Source organism: Cyprinodon variegatus, unplaced genomic scaffold (genome assembly GCF_000732505.1).
Source record: "Cyprinodon variegatus isolate N-32 unplaced genomic scaffold, C_variegatus-1.0 Scaffold779, whole genome shotgun sequence".
Lineage (NCBI taxonomy): Eukaryota > Metazoa > Chordata > Actinopteri > Cyprinodontiformes > Cyprinodontidae > Cyprinodon > Cyprinodon variegatus.
Genome location: NW_015151232.1, coordinates 176,889 through 191,787, shown reverse-complemented (window position 1 = coordinate 191,787; position 14,899 = coordinate 176,889). Strand labels below are relative to the sequence as shown.

The following is a 14,899-nucleotide window of genomic DNA, read 5'->3' as shown; positions in this document are numbered from 1 at the left end:
TTAGTGACTTTCACCAGAGCTGTTTCAGTGCTATGATGAGCTCTAAAGCCAGACTGAAACTCTTCAAAAAGATAATTATGGTGGAAGTGATCGCACACTTGTTTGGCAACTACTTTTCCAGGGTAGGTAGGATTCCCATAGGCATGTAGAGCATCATTTTCTCTCCAGTTTTCTGCCATTTTACTTCAGAATGCGCAGATCTGCATTAAATCAAGGAGCCAGCTTTCTATTTTTAACATTTTTCTTTTTCAAAGGGGCTATGTTGTAAGTCATCATAAGTAATTTAAAAAACAGTCCTTCTCAACTAATACAATATCGGACATTTCATCTGTTACAATACAAGTTTAGATGTTATAAATAAAAGTTATAAATTACATGTCACATCTGCACACCTTTTAAATATGAATCTGTATATTAAAAGGGAAAAGATGAAAACTGAACAGTTGATTGAACATTATATTGCACGTACCTTAAAAAACCCATTTCAGCTAAGATTTAAACATGATCAATTTTTTTCCCATCTTCTTTCTCTTGTTTTATATACTGATGGTTGGTGAGCTGCTTTTAAGACTGTAACTACCTCAAACTGATAAGTATTAAAACTACTTTATCTGGTTGTAGATTTTTACACGTAAACTTGTTGTTTTTACTCATAAATTGTAAATCATTCTTGAATTTCTGCAGTTTGAACTTTTTAACTTGTATTAATAACTTCTAAACTTGTATTCCCTCAGATGATAAGTAATGTCATGAATGTATGAGACTACAAGAAACAACTGCAAATATTTAATTTGATTACATTTATTGACTTAAATTATTGTTGTGGTGAAGAACACACCGACCAAGACCAAGGAGAACCGAGACCACTTCATTTCTTGGTCTTGACCTCTAAAGGTCTTGGCCTTGTCTAGATTTTGACCTCTTAACATCTTGGCCTTGTCTTGGTACTCCTTGGTGAGGTCTTGATTACAACACTAACTAATATTTACAAATTTAAAAACCTATGCAAACGTTTGTATCATCTGTTATCTTACCCCATACACTTTTAAATGTAACTTTAGGAAAAATTTTAGGCAACACTCCCCACAAGTTTACGGAAGGTTTAATAATTCATACGGTCAGGGTTAGGTGGTTGATGTGTTATAAAGAGGTCAGGTACTGAGGATAATTGGTGCTCATTCTGTCGGCAGTGTCTTTGTCTTTGTGTCTTCTCTTTCATCACATATTGTTGTTTTCTACAACAGCACCTCTCGCCTTTCCTCAAGCATTCAGCAGCTGGTTATATGAACAGCGGGGGGCCGGGCTGATGGAGTTTAATAATTTAGAAGCCACTTTGTTTGCTTCAGTGCAAAGCAGCTCACAGGTTTTCCTATGCAAACATCGGCTTTTGCTCACTCTATGAGTGAAATATTGAGGCGCCTAAGCTTCACTAAAAGTTGCTGCATATTGGATATTTTGACAGTAGATTTGAAGGAAAGCCGGAGTGCTTTGCTGTCCCCAAGCTTCTGTTGGATTTCACTTTGGTAAGCTCTATTAATCTAAAGCGAGTTCCTCGGCCAGAGAAGCATTTAACCAATCAGAAAACATTTTTACTGTAATGTAAGAGCAATTAATTAATACGATTTATTTATTTTTCTTTTCCTGACATTTAACTTTATGCATAGATTAATCATCTTTTTGAAAATGTTCATTTTGTTTTGAGTTTTTCTTTAGGCAGATGTATCACAGCATCTAAGTTGAGGTTATAACAGAAAATGTAGTCAAATGTTTTTCAACAATAAAAGTGAAACTGAAGGACTTGGTTTAACTCTAACTGTTGCATTTCACTAACTTTTCTAAGGTTATTCTAATATTGATTTATTTTCAAAGATTCTAAGGTCTTCTTTTTTAAATAGAAACTTCATGTTTTAATTGTAGTTTATTTTTATTTTCATCTCTCTAGATAGCTTAACTACTGAATGAAAGCTTTGCCACCAATTATGAGGTCTCAAGATTGAAGACGACCTATGAAGCAGAACAGGGGCTTTTCAGAAAACCCCCAAAGAAGAAGCTGGTATTCACCAACTTTTAAACTGGGAAGAGTGGCAAAGAGTGAGAGTAACAAATTTAAATGGGAAAAAAGAAACTAAGAACTATGAGAAAAAGAGTTTGAACCTTAGATCATTATGTCTATATAAAAGGGGGATTAAAAACAATTGCAAACCTCCATTGAAGGCATTGCACACATTGCAATACATTGGCTTGAAAGTAATTGAGGAACACCCGAATAATGAGGATTGAGCAGCAACTGAAGAGAATCAAGAGAGGACTGAGAGACTGGACACTCAAAGTGTAGCTGAATGAGACAAAGGGGGAGCTAACCTAGTCAGAAATAGATCGGTCTTTTCAACTATTACGAAAAACAAAACAAGGAAGGAGGGTCAGGCAATCAATGATGTGACTTAAGTGGAGCTAAAACTAGACTTTTGCTATCCTCTACCTAAACCTCCTACTGAGGCAAAATTCAAAATGTTTAAAAAAGCAAAGGCAAATAAGGAGGTTGAAAGGGTTCAAAACCGAAGGAGAAAAGAACCTAAACAGAAAGTTGAGAAAGAAACCAAACAAAAGGCAAAGAAAGAAAAAAGAACCAAGAATGTCAAAAAAAGTAAGACTCGTTTCTTAAAAGAGGAAGTCAAACCTTTGCAGGACATTTCCATCAGTACCCCAGATGTCCCAAGTGATGAGGAACCAACACCGTCAGTCAACGAGACAGACCCTTCTGTAGAAAATGACTCAGATCAAGAACAAGAGAACGTTAAACCAAAGACGAAAAAATGTTTTGAAGAACAAAGTCAAGTATTACCCGATGAAGCTAAGAACAAAGACAACAAAGCCACTCCGGAGCAGCAGGATGATGAAAAACTTGTCAAAGGTAGGGCGCAGAGGTTGCTTTTTGGTAAAACCAAACTGCCATCACTCGGACAGGCAGTAGCTAATCCTGATGGAGGAACCTCAGAGATTGACACAAGCGAAGGATTACGATTGATACACCCGAAAAAAAGAGCGTCCCCTTTTTTCAGGATGAATGACTGGATTCAAAAGAAAATGACACAAAAACCAAACTTCAGGAAGAGGATTTCTTCTCTGACTAAAGCAGTTGGTATAACCCACTGGCTTCGAACTATTAAACAAAAACAGAGTAGCAGGAGATCTGGAGGCCATGTTGTCAGCCACAGGATGACGATGAGGGTTGCTTGTAAAACGAGTTTAGCTCGGAAACAAAAGCAAAGTTTATTAGATCAAAAAGACACAGCAAATCCCCAGGATGAGAAGGCAACAGAAGACACGTTAACGGACAGTAACAAAGAACTTGATGCTAAATACGCGGTTGTACTTCCTAGAGTGAAGAAACTAGCAAAGGCAAAGACAACCGAGGCACAACAGCCTGTTTCTTATGCATCAGATTCACCAGCAGGAGACTCCACGCCCAAGGCTAGACCTCCAAAACCAGGAGCTAAACTTGTACTTCCTTCCAAACCAGACCTGAGTCTCCTGAAGTCGGGAAGAAACCCATTGCTGGAAAAGTTACGATCAGATGAAGATGTAGACCAGAGTGCAAGGACATTCCATGACGACTCCACAAAAAACAGAGGTACCAGTGGAACCAGATCAAAACACCAAGATGGAGTCAGTGTGCTGCAAGCTGCAAGAGAAAACCTAAAACCCTCCCAGATCAAAATGCCGGTGGGATTGCTAGGCACCGGGCTAGGAAGACCAAAGGGTGTACGTGTGGAAGCAGAGGTAGCAGAACAGACACAAATATCTCAAAGCTTTGCAAATGAAGACACAAGCTTAGCAGTATCAGGCGTTCCTGGATTGTATGAAGAAGAAGCAGACAGGGAAGTAGCCCTGTTGATGGGTGGCAATGGTTTGACTACCATCACTCAACCAGAGTTTCATTGGACGGGAAACTACCAGATGACTGGAGACCCTCAGGTATGTATCTGTTTATTTAAATATGTAATTATTTGTTCTGATTACTTGATGCTACAAAAACATATAGCCTTAATAAATTCTTTTGGAGCTGCAGACCTGGCTTCGGGCAGAGAATTTGCTTCCCCATCAGACGGTAGAAAAGCTAACAAGATGGACGGTCTACGATGACAGCCACGCCATCACTCACAGTACCAGGGGACCCTGGGAATCAGAGGATCCAACTCAAAAGATGCTTGAGACTCGGCTAAATAGCACACAAGTATTGTTTGCATGTCTTTGCATCCTTTCTATATAACTTATTGTTTGAAGAAGGGGTGTTGTGTAATGTCGTATGTACAGCGGTTGGGGGCAGTTGCCCCTACTCATGGCTCAGTTGTTGGGGGAACAAAAGCGTAAGTGCCCCCTTGGGAACCAAAACATATGCAAAGGTTAGGAGCCAAAGTGCATGCTGAAGTTCCCCCTTGACAGCACTGAAGTTCCCTCTTGGGAGAAAAAAATGCTTGCTGAAGTTTTTCCAGCATTTTCTTGCCATTTCACTGTCACAAGTACAGAGCAACAAAATTAACTCTCTGCATTTAACCCACCCTCTTAGGGAGCAGTGGGCTGCCATTGTGCGGTTCCCGGTGGTTAGTGTGGCAGCCTCTGGGCTCAAACTCAGAACCTCAGGATTCCAAGTGCAATGCCCTAACTAGACCGACACTCCGTGGCATGAAGGGTGTTGCCTTCATGCCACAGGCAGCTCATTCCCCCCAGCTTTGCCTCCTGTTTGTAAAGTTAGCACTGTATTTAACCCCGAGGAGCAGTGTGGGGTTAAGAGTCCTGCTCAGAGAGACAGAGTAGAGGCTGTGTGGATCGAACCGGGTACTTGCAACCTTTTCAGAGCACAAGCGCACTGCTCTAACTCACTATGCCAATACTACCCTAAAGTGCCCTCACAGGAGCCAAAACGCTTCCCAAAGACCCCCCTTGGTAGTCAAAGGGTGCACTAACTGTTCCCTCCTTTGGAAACCAAAATGCTTGCTAAAGTACCCCCTTGGGAGCCAAAAGATGTGCTTAAGTGCCTCCCAAGTTCCAAAGCATGTGTTAAAGTGCCCTCTCAGGAGCCAGGACGAATGCTAATGTGCCCATTATAGTGACAAACATGCACTACATGTGCCCTGTTTTTTTCCGCCCCCATCCTATATAAAGTCTGTGCATGTCACTGGAGTACAGAATGTGCTAGAACAGGGGTTCGCAAACTTTTAAATGTCATGCCCCCTGAGATAGTGCCAGATTCTGGTCAGGAAACTAAAAGACAATGTTACAAAATATTTAAAGAAAAAAAAAAACAATTTTAAAGAGTTTTCTTAGGTTTCATCACCTATTCTATTACCTTTTACAGCTGTTTTACATGAGAATATAGAATCACACATTTTCAACATAATCATATTCCCACTGAAGATAAAAAATGAAATGTTGATATGTTGATAAGAACAGAGCAAATCAATTTGAACCTCTCCAGTGTTTGTGTAGTCCAGGGCTTAATGTCTATCATTGCCATTCCCAAATCACTGACCCCTTATAAATTTCCCTATGATTTCTTTCTGATACCTTTAAAGGTGCATGTTATTTGACATTTCTTATATCTAAATCCAGTAGGTCACTCTATTTGCATGCAACGTTTTTCTGGAAGATTACCACACCCCGCTGCCATCTTATTTCTTACTTTTGTGTTTTACACTATGTTTTTGCTCAGTTTGTTGGTAAATAAAGACTTTCTGTGTATATTTACAATAACAACTTAGGTATGACTGTAGATGTGCAGAGAGGGTTGTCAATATCGATGCGCTCTGAAAGCACGATCCATCCTGCGCATGCGCGAACAGAATAACTTCCGGTGTTGGCAATACTCAATTTTTCTTACTTTTTAATTCTTTTGTCTTTTTCTGGCAGGGGGTTCCTTTTGAATATATTTGTATTTGTGTAAATATTGCATATTCTAAAAACAATAAAAAGCGATACACTTAAATAGCTTTTCGAACGTTACTGTGACTACTCTGAGCATGTCTGATTATGACATCACGCAATATAATGGAGAGAATGTTAAACGTATCAATTTCTTCCAGAAAAGTGTTAAAGATTTTCTATACAATGTAGTTTAACATTCTTTGATGTTTTAAGTATATAAATAAGTGTTTCTTTTTAGTACTGTTAGTACGCAGTTTTTCAGCGATCAAGATCTTATTATTCTGTTCGCGCATGTGCAGGACGGACTGTGGTTTCAGGACAGATTGTTCTTCGTTAAATGAAGAATTAGCCTACTGTGGCTAAGCTAGTTAGCCCTACTAAGTGTGAAAAGTTTGGCTCATCAACTTAACACTGTTAGTGCTACATTAGTAGCCATTCAAAATGTCCCCACTTTCCTTGGCTGGTTTTTGGCTGGCCCTTAGCTGGCCCTTGGCTGGTCCTTGGCTGGTCCGTGGCTGGCCCTTGGCTGCTTCTTGGCTGGCCCTTAGCTGGCCCTTGGCTGGTCCATGGCTGGCCCTTGGCTGGACCCTGACTGGCCCTTGGCTGGTCCATGGCTGGCCATTGGCTGGTTCTTGGCTGGCCCTTAGCTGGTCCTTGGCTGGTCCATGGCTGGCCCTTGGCTGGACCCTGGCTGGTCCTTGGCTGGTCCATGGCTGGACTATGGCTGGCCCTTGGCTGGTCCATGGCTGGACCCTGGCTGGCCCTTGGCTGGTCCTTGGCTGGTTCATGGCTGGACCCTGGCTGGTCCTTGGCTGGTCCATGGCTGGCCCATGGCTGGACCCTGGCTGGTCCTTGGCTGGTCCATGGCTGGCCCTTGGCTGGACCCTGGCTGGTCCTTGGCTGGTCCATGGCTGGACCATGGCTGGCCCTTGGCTGGTCCATGGCTGGACCCTGGCTGGCCCTTGGATGGTACCCTATATTTCCTTTTTAAAAATCAATCTTTGTACTAAAATATTCTGTCATGATTTGTGGACATTAAGATCTAAAGAGAAGCACCATCTCCTGGTCAGACCCTGTAATTGAGTTAAAGGGCGGAGTCAGCGTTTTAATGGCTGCTACTGTAAGTCGATGGGTGTGTGAGTGAATGTCCTGAATCGTAGAGATAGCAATGACATTCTTGGTCTCTACAGTCGAAGTAAAAATTACATTATAGATATATGGATGCATTGATTGATTGATTTATTAGAAGGAATAGGAATGCTGTAGATTGGTGTATCAGGTAATGATATAAACTATAACTTTGTCAACTTTAGGTTGTAATGCCTGGGAATGAAGGGCCGGTAGAGCTGGATGAGGTGGAGGATCTTTCACGCCTGGAGTAAGTTCATACATCAGAACAAACTTGCTTTATATCAACATGGCACTCTAAACGAAACTTTTATATTTCATGTTTTTAGAGACGTGTCTGAGAGCTCGGTCCTATTGAATCTGAAGAAGAGGTTTGACCGTGGGTGTATTTATGTACGTTTCAGTATTATCTTAATGATTGAAAATAACAAATTAAAAGTCATTTGAAACATCAGATTTTGCTTTTAGTGATCGAAACTAGCTTCTAATTCAAATTCTTTTTGCTTTTTGGATGCTTAAAATTTGTTGGAAGATGTTAATATCTACAACTTTTTATCAAAACAATTAATTTTGATAAATCAAAACTATTACTTTTGCAGAAATTATAGATTCACAAAACATCGAGAGTGGTGCAGAATAAAAGTATACCTTTTACCAAAGAGAAAAAATGTTTAAGAAAATCTGGCACATCCAAAATAATGTAAATATTTACTTTTAGTTTACGGTGCCAATGTCTTTATTAAAGGATTCTGCACCAATAGGAACAGTAAGTTTGGTTCACATGAGACGGAGCTCAGGTTTGAATGTCCGTCAAGTTTTTGAGCCTTGTTGATGATCTAAAGTAGCAAGTTTCCAACAAGGTTAAATATTTGGTTTGGTTTGCATCAGCAGGACTGGCAACTGGCACAACTTGTGCGAGTGCGCCGCTTACTGGCCGGGAGGAGATAAACTGGTAGCCGTCACCTTTGCCCTGAAAGGCACATTTAAATAATGCTGTTAGAATGATGCTGTTTAATAAAAGTAGTGTCAATATGTCTGACCAGCATACCCACACCAAAGTTGGTGGAACAAATTAATGGCTGTGATCTTTTTAAGCTGTTTCTAAGCTGCACTCTCTCAGGATGTTTCTCCCAAAGCAGCATAGCTGCTGTCAGAGAATTTCCAAGTAGGAGGAAAACAAAGGTCATCACAGGTCGTTTTAGCTTTCAACATAGAAACTGACAAAGAAAGTGAACAGACATACAGAATGAGTAGTTATTTAAAACTAGGGCTGCAACTAACGATTATCTTGCAAATCGATTAATCTGTTGATTATTTTTCCCATAAAACGATTAATAATCGGATAGCCAAAGGTTCCTTAAAGAAGATTTTATATTAAATTAAACGAGGTGAAACTCACCACCTGAGGAGTTCTTGATAGAGCAGATTAACAGACAAAATTCTTTGTTTTTATCTTAAATGCAAACTGTTTATATATTTTCCTTACAAATTTGATATAATTGCTGCTCTAAGTGGGTTGCTCTGTCAGCTAAAGACATGTTTTACAGTCTCTATTAATGTAATGTAATGTTAATGATTATTCAATTACTAAATTAGTTGATGACTTTTCAATAATCAATTAATCACGATTAGTCAGATTAATTGTTTCATTCCTATTTAAAACATAAAATGAAAAAAGAAATGGATCTTCTTCATGCTTTTATATTCTAGGAGAGGTAACATTTACCAAGTAAAGCCGATAATATCTGTGTGAGGTTGGTGTTAATAAGCAAACTTCCTATTTTATCCCAGACCTACATTGGAAACATCCTACTGTCCATCAACCCATTCAAGTCTCTTGACATCTTCTCTGAGGAAATGAGGCATAAATATGAGGGGCAGGAGCTGCATAAAAACCCACCGTAAGTCTCTCTAATTTGTTTTTTAGCACATTTAATATCTCTGTTTTTTTAAAATAACATATTTACTTGTTTTCTTTTGTTAGTGCTGATTCAGACATTATGTTTCTGTGCCTTAGCCATGTGTACGCCATAGCTGACTCAGCCTTCCGACTGTCCCAGTCCTCTGCGCAGGAGCAGTGCATCATTGTAAGGTACTATCATAAACAACATTTACACACATTTTGCTTACTTTTATGATCAATTATATTTTTATTTTGTAAGTTCAACTTAATCCCCTTTCATACCTTGACAATTTAAGTTACAAAATTTATATTTAAAAAAAATCCAGTTTTGAAATCAGTTTTTTTTTTTGTTATCTTATCCAGGACATTTAGTTCTACATCAGCCTGAACACCTAAATTCGGCCAATCATATATCAACACTCATCTGTCAATCAAATTTTTTCGATCATAGCATCTTGATTCATATGTCGCAGCTAATATACGCAACAGTTGAAATAAGAATCATTTCCTTGCACTGGATTGTGCATCACTTCATGGGCATTACGCTGCCGTGCGTTATACAGAAATTCGGCTGTCGTTGGACAGAAGTTCTGGACTCGTTATGAACACTATATATACGTCCAAAATTGAAAAAAATACATAGAAAGTTCAGTGTATGCCAGCGATTCTGGGACGTCAGGCATACTCTGGATAAATCGGCAAGGTGTGACAGCGGCCCATTGTTACGTCCGCACAAGACACAACATATTTAAGGACACGAGACAAAAGAAGATGAGGGTTCAATCAGTTTTTATTTTCAACTTCTTCACTTTTTCTGATCTTTCCTAAGAGGGAAAAAAGATAGTTCAGTTGGCCCTCAAATCCCGTGCCCCATAAAAAAAAAGAACTGAAGAAAGAAAAAAAAAAAACCCCTCCGAAAAGTACTAACAAAAAGAACAAAACGGCACAGCAAAGGGGCCAACCCTATACAGGGCCGTCAAAGCGTCTGCTGAAGCCCGACTAAGCAAAACAAGAAAAGGGAAAAAAAAAACCTACATTAAAGAAAAGATCAAAAACAGGACCACCGGTCCCACCAGGCCAAAATCGGCAAAAAAATAAATAAATAACAAAAATTACCACATGGCAGCCTTGAATCTCAGTTTCAGCCCGCAACCACTGGTCGAACCCAGGAGCGAGAGGAAATGCGGCGTCTCAGCAGGGCGGGGTGGGGCGGCCTCGTACATTCTGAATGCCGGCCTATTTATAGGCGGGCCACAATGCCCCAAATTAACGTAATTAAATGTCAAAAGAAATAATCCAAACTCCAAATTTTTTACAAAGGGTCCTTCAACTAAAGTAAAAAAAAAACAACAAGGGAAAGAAATAAACAAAAGAAATAATAATGTGCCCGAAGCACATAACACCCATAGAGAGGAGAAGTGTGATAGCTTCTAAGACCTGCTTTTTATTAATTAATGCTCAGGAAAATATTTAGGGATGTAGAGAATTATGCATTTTCATAGATTTATCAGATCCTTTTTTCTAAACAAAACATAATATGAACGCAACAACACAACATAACCTGAAAGACTGTAAAGTCTCGGTGATGCTGGTCGTGCCAACCTCTAAACAGGCTTCAATCGGAGGCAATGGGACATACGCTCAGTTTGTCTGAAAGCTTTTTGAAACCAACCTGGAGTCCTTCCATCGACTAACACCAGAGCAATCTGTAGTTGGAGCGCTGATGTTCTAGGCAACATGGAGGCACTTCCTCCTGAACACATCCCAACACAAATGCAAGTCAAAAACCCACCTGTCGTCCTCCTAGGTTGGTGGAGTCTTTGGTTTTGAACGGGTTTTGTGTTTGGCCTTTTGAATCCTGATGGCGGGGCTTGTTGAACCTTTTTGGAACGGGTTGAAGGAGAAGATGGCAGATTCAGCTTCCATCTATCTATGATTCGGTCCTGGAACTCCTTCCAATTTATTTCTTGCTCTATCGTTATACTGCTTTCAGAAATGTGCAAATGCAGATATCTGGATGCTGGAACAAACTGTGGTCAAGACGCTTTGACGCTTTGATGCTCTTGTTGTTTATCTGCTCTGTTCTGTAGCTTCAAGCTAGATATCAGCTTGGCTTTATTGACTTTATGAGTTGGAAAAATTGTTTTAACACATTTTTAAGTGAGAAAGTCCAACTCCAGACATCCTCTGTTCATCAGTTCATCAGTATGATTGCACAAAAATATGCAGTTCTTGTTGGGAGCTCCAGACCTCCAGTATACCGCCTGTGTTCTGTCAGATCAGCATACCCACAGTCAATACGCATGTGCAAGACGCCAGATTTGCATACGTGTATGCTAGTCCCGCTTATCCCTTTAGTTTTTTACGAAAAAATTATTTAAGGTCAGGTCTCCATATGCTTCAAAAAACACCAAAAAGTAAGTAATTAAAAAGTTTTTTTGTACATGACTGAAGGTATACACACCCATGAGGTAGTTTAAAGCGTATTTTTCTTCAAAACTAAATGGATAAAGGGATTTCCTCCTGCCCCGTTCGTAGCGTCTGGAAGTGAATAGAAAGAGTTTTTAAAATTTGTGGTAAAAACTGCAAGAACCAGAATATACAATCCAAAATTTTTCATCAGCAGGTTTTAATATTTCTAGTTAGTTTGGGTATTTATAAACTGTTTCGCTATAATTTATAAAAAGTGTTTTAGTGCAGCAATAATGATCAAAGCTGCTCTCTGTTCCTGCTACATAACAATCCATTCTTCCTGCATTTTTTATAACCTTTGGAGTTTAATTCCATATTTTTCATATGCAGAATGTGTACAGAAGCGATGACAGCTTGCAGGTAGTGTTTGTCTCGCCCAAAAAGCTTCTCTGATTGGTTGATGCTCTGGCGTCCAGCGCCAAAAGTAAAATTTACTGAGCTATGCTCGGATGCTCCAATGCCAGAACGCCCGATACTAGCATGGACCCCTCGATGCCGAGGGGTCCATACTTAATTTGTTTGAGATTTTAAAAGTTTCCTATTAATTTATGGAAACTGTGTCCTTTATGTTTTTAATATTTTGTGATGTAGCGGACAAAGTGGTTCTGGGAAGACTGAAGCTACCAAGCAAATAGTTCATTACCTCAGCTTGATGTATCGAAACAGAAACGAGAGTCTAAGACAGGTAATAAAAAAGTGAAAAAAAAAAATACAAATGAAATATTCATTAGATTTTATTCAGATTGTGTTTCTTTTTTTTATTAGCCTATGGAAGTCTTTCCCATCCTTGAAAGTTTTGGGAATGCCAAGACTATTCTGAACAACAACTCAAGTCGCTTTGGCAAGTACCTTCACATCCACATACTAAAGTAAGTCCAGCAGTGATTGGTTGGTTCAGGAAGACCTCTCCATGATCTCTTTCCATGGACGGTGAAACTGATTGCAGCTTTTCTTTCATCGGGCCTTACTGCTGACAGTGGAGCTGTTGTAGGAACCTCACTGTCCAAATATCTCCTGGAGAAGTCCAGGATTGTCTTTCAGGTATGTTTGTTGAACGCCCAGTTTCTGTTAAAACAACCTTTAAAAGGCAAGAAAAGAGGTTTTATAATCTAAAGGGAAACAGAGACAGCATGTATATTCTAGATGTCCACTGTCTGTTAAACCTGTTAATCATCAAATCTCCTAATTCATGTGGATTACAAAGAACATCAGTAAAAGACATTCATCAACTGAAAAAGGCAAGATTTTTTTGTACAAATTCACAATTCAGTACAAAGACAATCATAAGTGTTTGATAAGAATCTAAGAATAAAATGGAGGGGAAAATGAAGCAGAATAACAGAAGGTAGTAAAACAAATGAAACAGTTGAATCACATCCTTAAACTAATAATAAACCAGTTAACAGTTTAACTCCATCAGTCGAAGGCTCTAAACTAATGGGTTTTAACTTTGACTTCTAAGAACTTTCAGCTCATTTCCAGTCTTCTGGGAGTTTGTTCCAGATCAGTGAGGCATAGATGCTGCTTCACCATGTTTGGTTCTAGTTCTGGGTGGACAGAGGAGGCTGGAACTAGAAAACCTCCCAGAGTGGTCTGAGAAGTTGAGCCAAGATCTGTTATGGATTGAGGTGCTGATCTATTGAGTGATTTCCAGACTAACAGAAGGATTTTATAATCTATTCTCTGAGCTACAGGAAGCCAGTGAAAGGACTTCAGAACTGGGCTGATGTGCTCTACTTTCTTAAGGCTAGTGAGAACGCAGGCAGCAGCGTTTTGGATCAGCTGCAGCTGTCTGATGGACTTTTAAGGGAAACCTATGAAGACACTGCTGCAGTGATCAATTCTGTTAAAGATAATTGGATGAATGCGTTTTTCTAGATCCTGCTTGGACATTAGTCCTTTAATCCAGGAGATGTTCTTCAGGTGATAAAAGGCTGACTTAGTAACTGCATTTATGAGTCTCTGAAGATTCAGGTCTGATTCCATCAGGGCACCAAGATTTCAGCCATAATCAGTGATTTCTGGCTGCAGTAGATGAAACTGTGAGCCAACTCTCTGCTCCTTTGGTCCAAGGATTATAACCTCAGTTTGGTTTTTATTTAGTTGTAGAAAATGATGAGGCATCCACAGATTGATCTGTTCTAGCATCTACACAATGCTCTGATGGGTTTATAGTCACCTAGTGACATTGGGATGTAAAGTTGTGTGCATAGTAATGGTAACTAATCTGTTTTTTTGCTATAATCTGAGCCAAGGGGAGCATGTAGGTGTTGAATAGGAGAGGCCCCAGAATGGAGCTTTGAGGAACATGTGTTCCTCAATTTCCTCATATTATCTGATTTAAAGTTCCCTACTGACACATAGGAGCCTCTGTCCTTCAGGTAGGATTTAACCCAGTCCAGTGCTGAACCAGAAAGGTAGACCCAGGTTTCCAGACGCTCTAATAAAATCAAATCAAACGCTGCACTGTGGTTTTTCCAGGGTCTGAGTTTATTCGGATATCATTGAACAGCTTAATCAGGCAGTCTCTGCATTGTGGTTGCTATGGAAACCTGACTGGCAGATATCAAAGCAGCTGGTCATTGATAAGAAGGCATTTAACTGTTGAGACAAATTTTTCAATGATCTTACTGATGAAGGGGAGCTTTGAGATGGGCCTGTAGTTCTGCAGGATTCATTTATTCCAGCTTCTGTTTTTCATCAATGGTTTGATTATTGCTGTTTTTAAGACTCTGGGGAAAACACCTGACATGAGGGATGAGTTTATGATTTGAAACAAATCCGACTCTAAAACAGGTCAAACCTTCTTAATAAAACTTGTGGGTAAAACATCAAGACAGCAGGAAGAGCTTAGGCGGGAGGCGGGGGCATTGTCAATGTCAAGAAAGATTCTCTTCAATCTTTTAGTTGTAAATTATACACTGCCTGGCCAAAACAAAGTCGCCACCAAAAAAAAAGGTCACTCACTCTAATACTTTGTTAGACCGCCTTTAGCTTTGATTACGGCACGCATTCGCTGTGGCATTGTTTCGATAAGCTTCTACAATGTCAAAAGATTTATTTCCATCCAGTGTTGCATTCATTTTTCACCAAGATCTTGCATTGATGATGGTAGAGTCTGACCGCTGCGCAAAGCCCTCTCTAGCACATCCCAAAGATTATCAATGGGATTGAGGTCTGGACTCTGTGGTGCCAATCCATGTGTGAAAATGATGTGTCATGCTCCCTGAATCAGTCTTTCACAATTTGAGCCCGATGAATCCTGGCATTGTCATCTTGGAATATGTCTGGACTATTCCCATCAGGGAAGAAAAAGTCCATTGATGGAATAACCTGGTCATTCAGTATATTCAGGTAGTCAGTTGACCTCATTCTTTGAGCTCATACTGTTGCTGAACCTAGACCTGACCAACTGCGGCAACCCCAGATCATAACACCGCCCCCACAGGCTTGTACAGTAGGCACTAGGCATGG

General features: G+C 39.8%; 2 protein-coding genes across 2 annotated transcripts in view; both read left to right on the top strand.

Moving 5' to 3' along the window:
- Positions 1–2,717: 2,717 nt before the first annotated feature.
- Positions 2,718–11,818, top strand: LOC107098459. The gene is made up of 7 exons (XM_015396171.1): positions 2,718–3,975; positions 4,070–4,234; positions 7,236–7,300; positions 7,380–7,443; positions 8,842–8,951; positions 9,068–9,137; positions 11,756–11,818. The coding sequence occupies exons 1-7, from the start codon at positions 3,061–3,063 to the stop codon at positions 11,816–11,818; spliced, it is 1,452 nt and encodes a 483-aa protein (XP_015251657.1). The 5' UTR covers positions 2,718–3,060.
- Positions 11,819–12,011: 193 nt separating this feature from the next.
- Positions 12,012–14,899, top strand: part of LOC107098458 (unconventional myosin-XV-like) — a 13,550-nt gene continuing 10,662 nt past the window's right edge. The window contains exons 1-3 of the mRNA XM_015396170.1: positions 12,012–12,110; positions 12,191–12,294; positions 12,403–12,466. Of these exons, the coding sequence (XP_015251656.1) occupies positions 12,078–12,110; positions 12,191–12,294; positions 12,403–12,466 (201 nt within the window). The 5' untranslated portion in view covers positions 12,012–12,077. The remainder of the gene's footprint in view (positions 12,111–12,190; positions 12,295–12,402; positions 12,467–14,899) is intronic.

Excerpts from the sequence above, each read along its gene's own strand:
- LOC107098459 (XM_015396171.1), top strand. The coding sequence starts at position 3,061 with ATGAATGACTGGATTCAAAAGAAAATGACACAAAAACCAAACTTCAGG. Across the intron at positions 3,976-4,069 it reads AGATGACTGGAGACCCTCAG|ACCTGGCTTCGGGCAGAGAA; the intron begins GTATGTATCTGT and ends TTGGAGCTGCAG. Across the intron at positions 4,235-7,235 it reads CTCGGCTAAATAGCACACAA|GTTGTAATGCCTGGGAATGA; the intron begins GTATTGTTTGCA and ends TGTCAACTTTAG.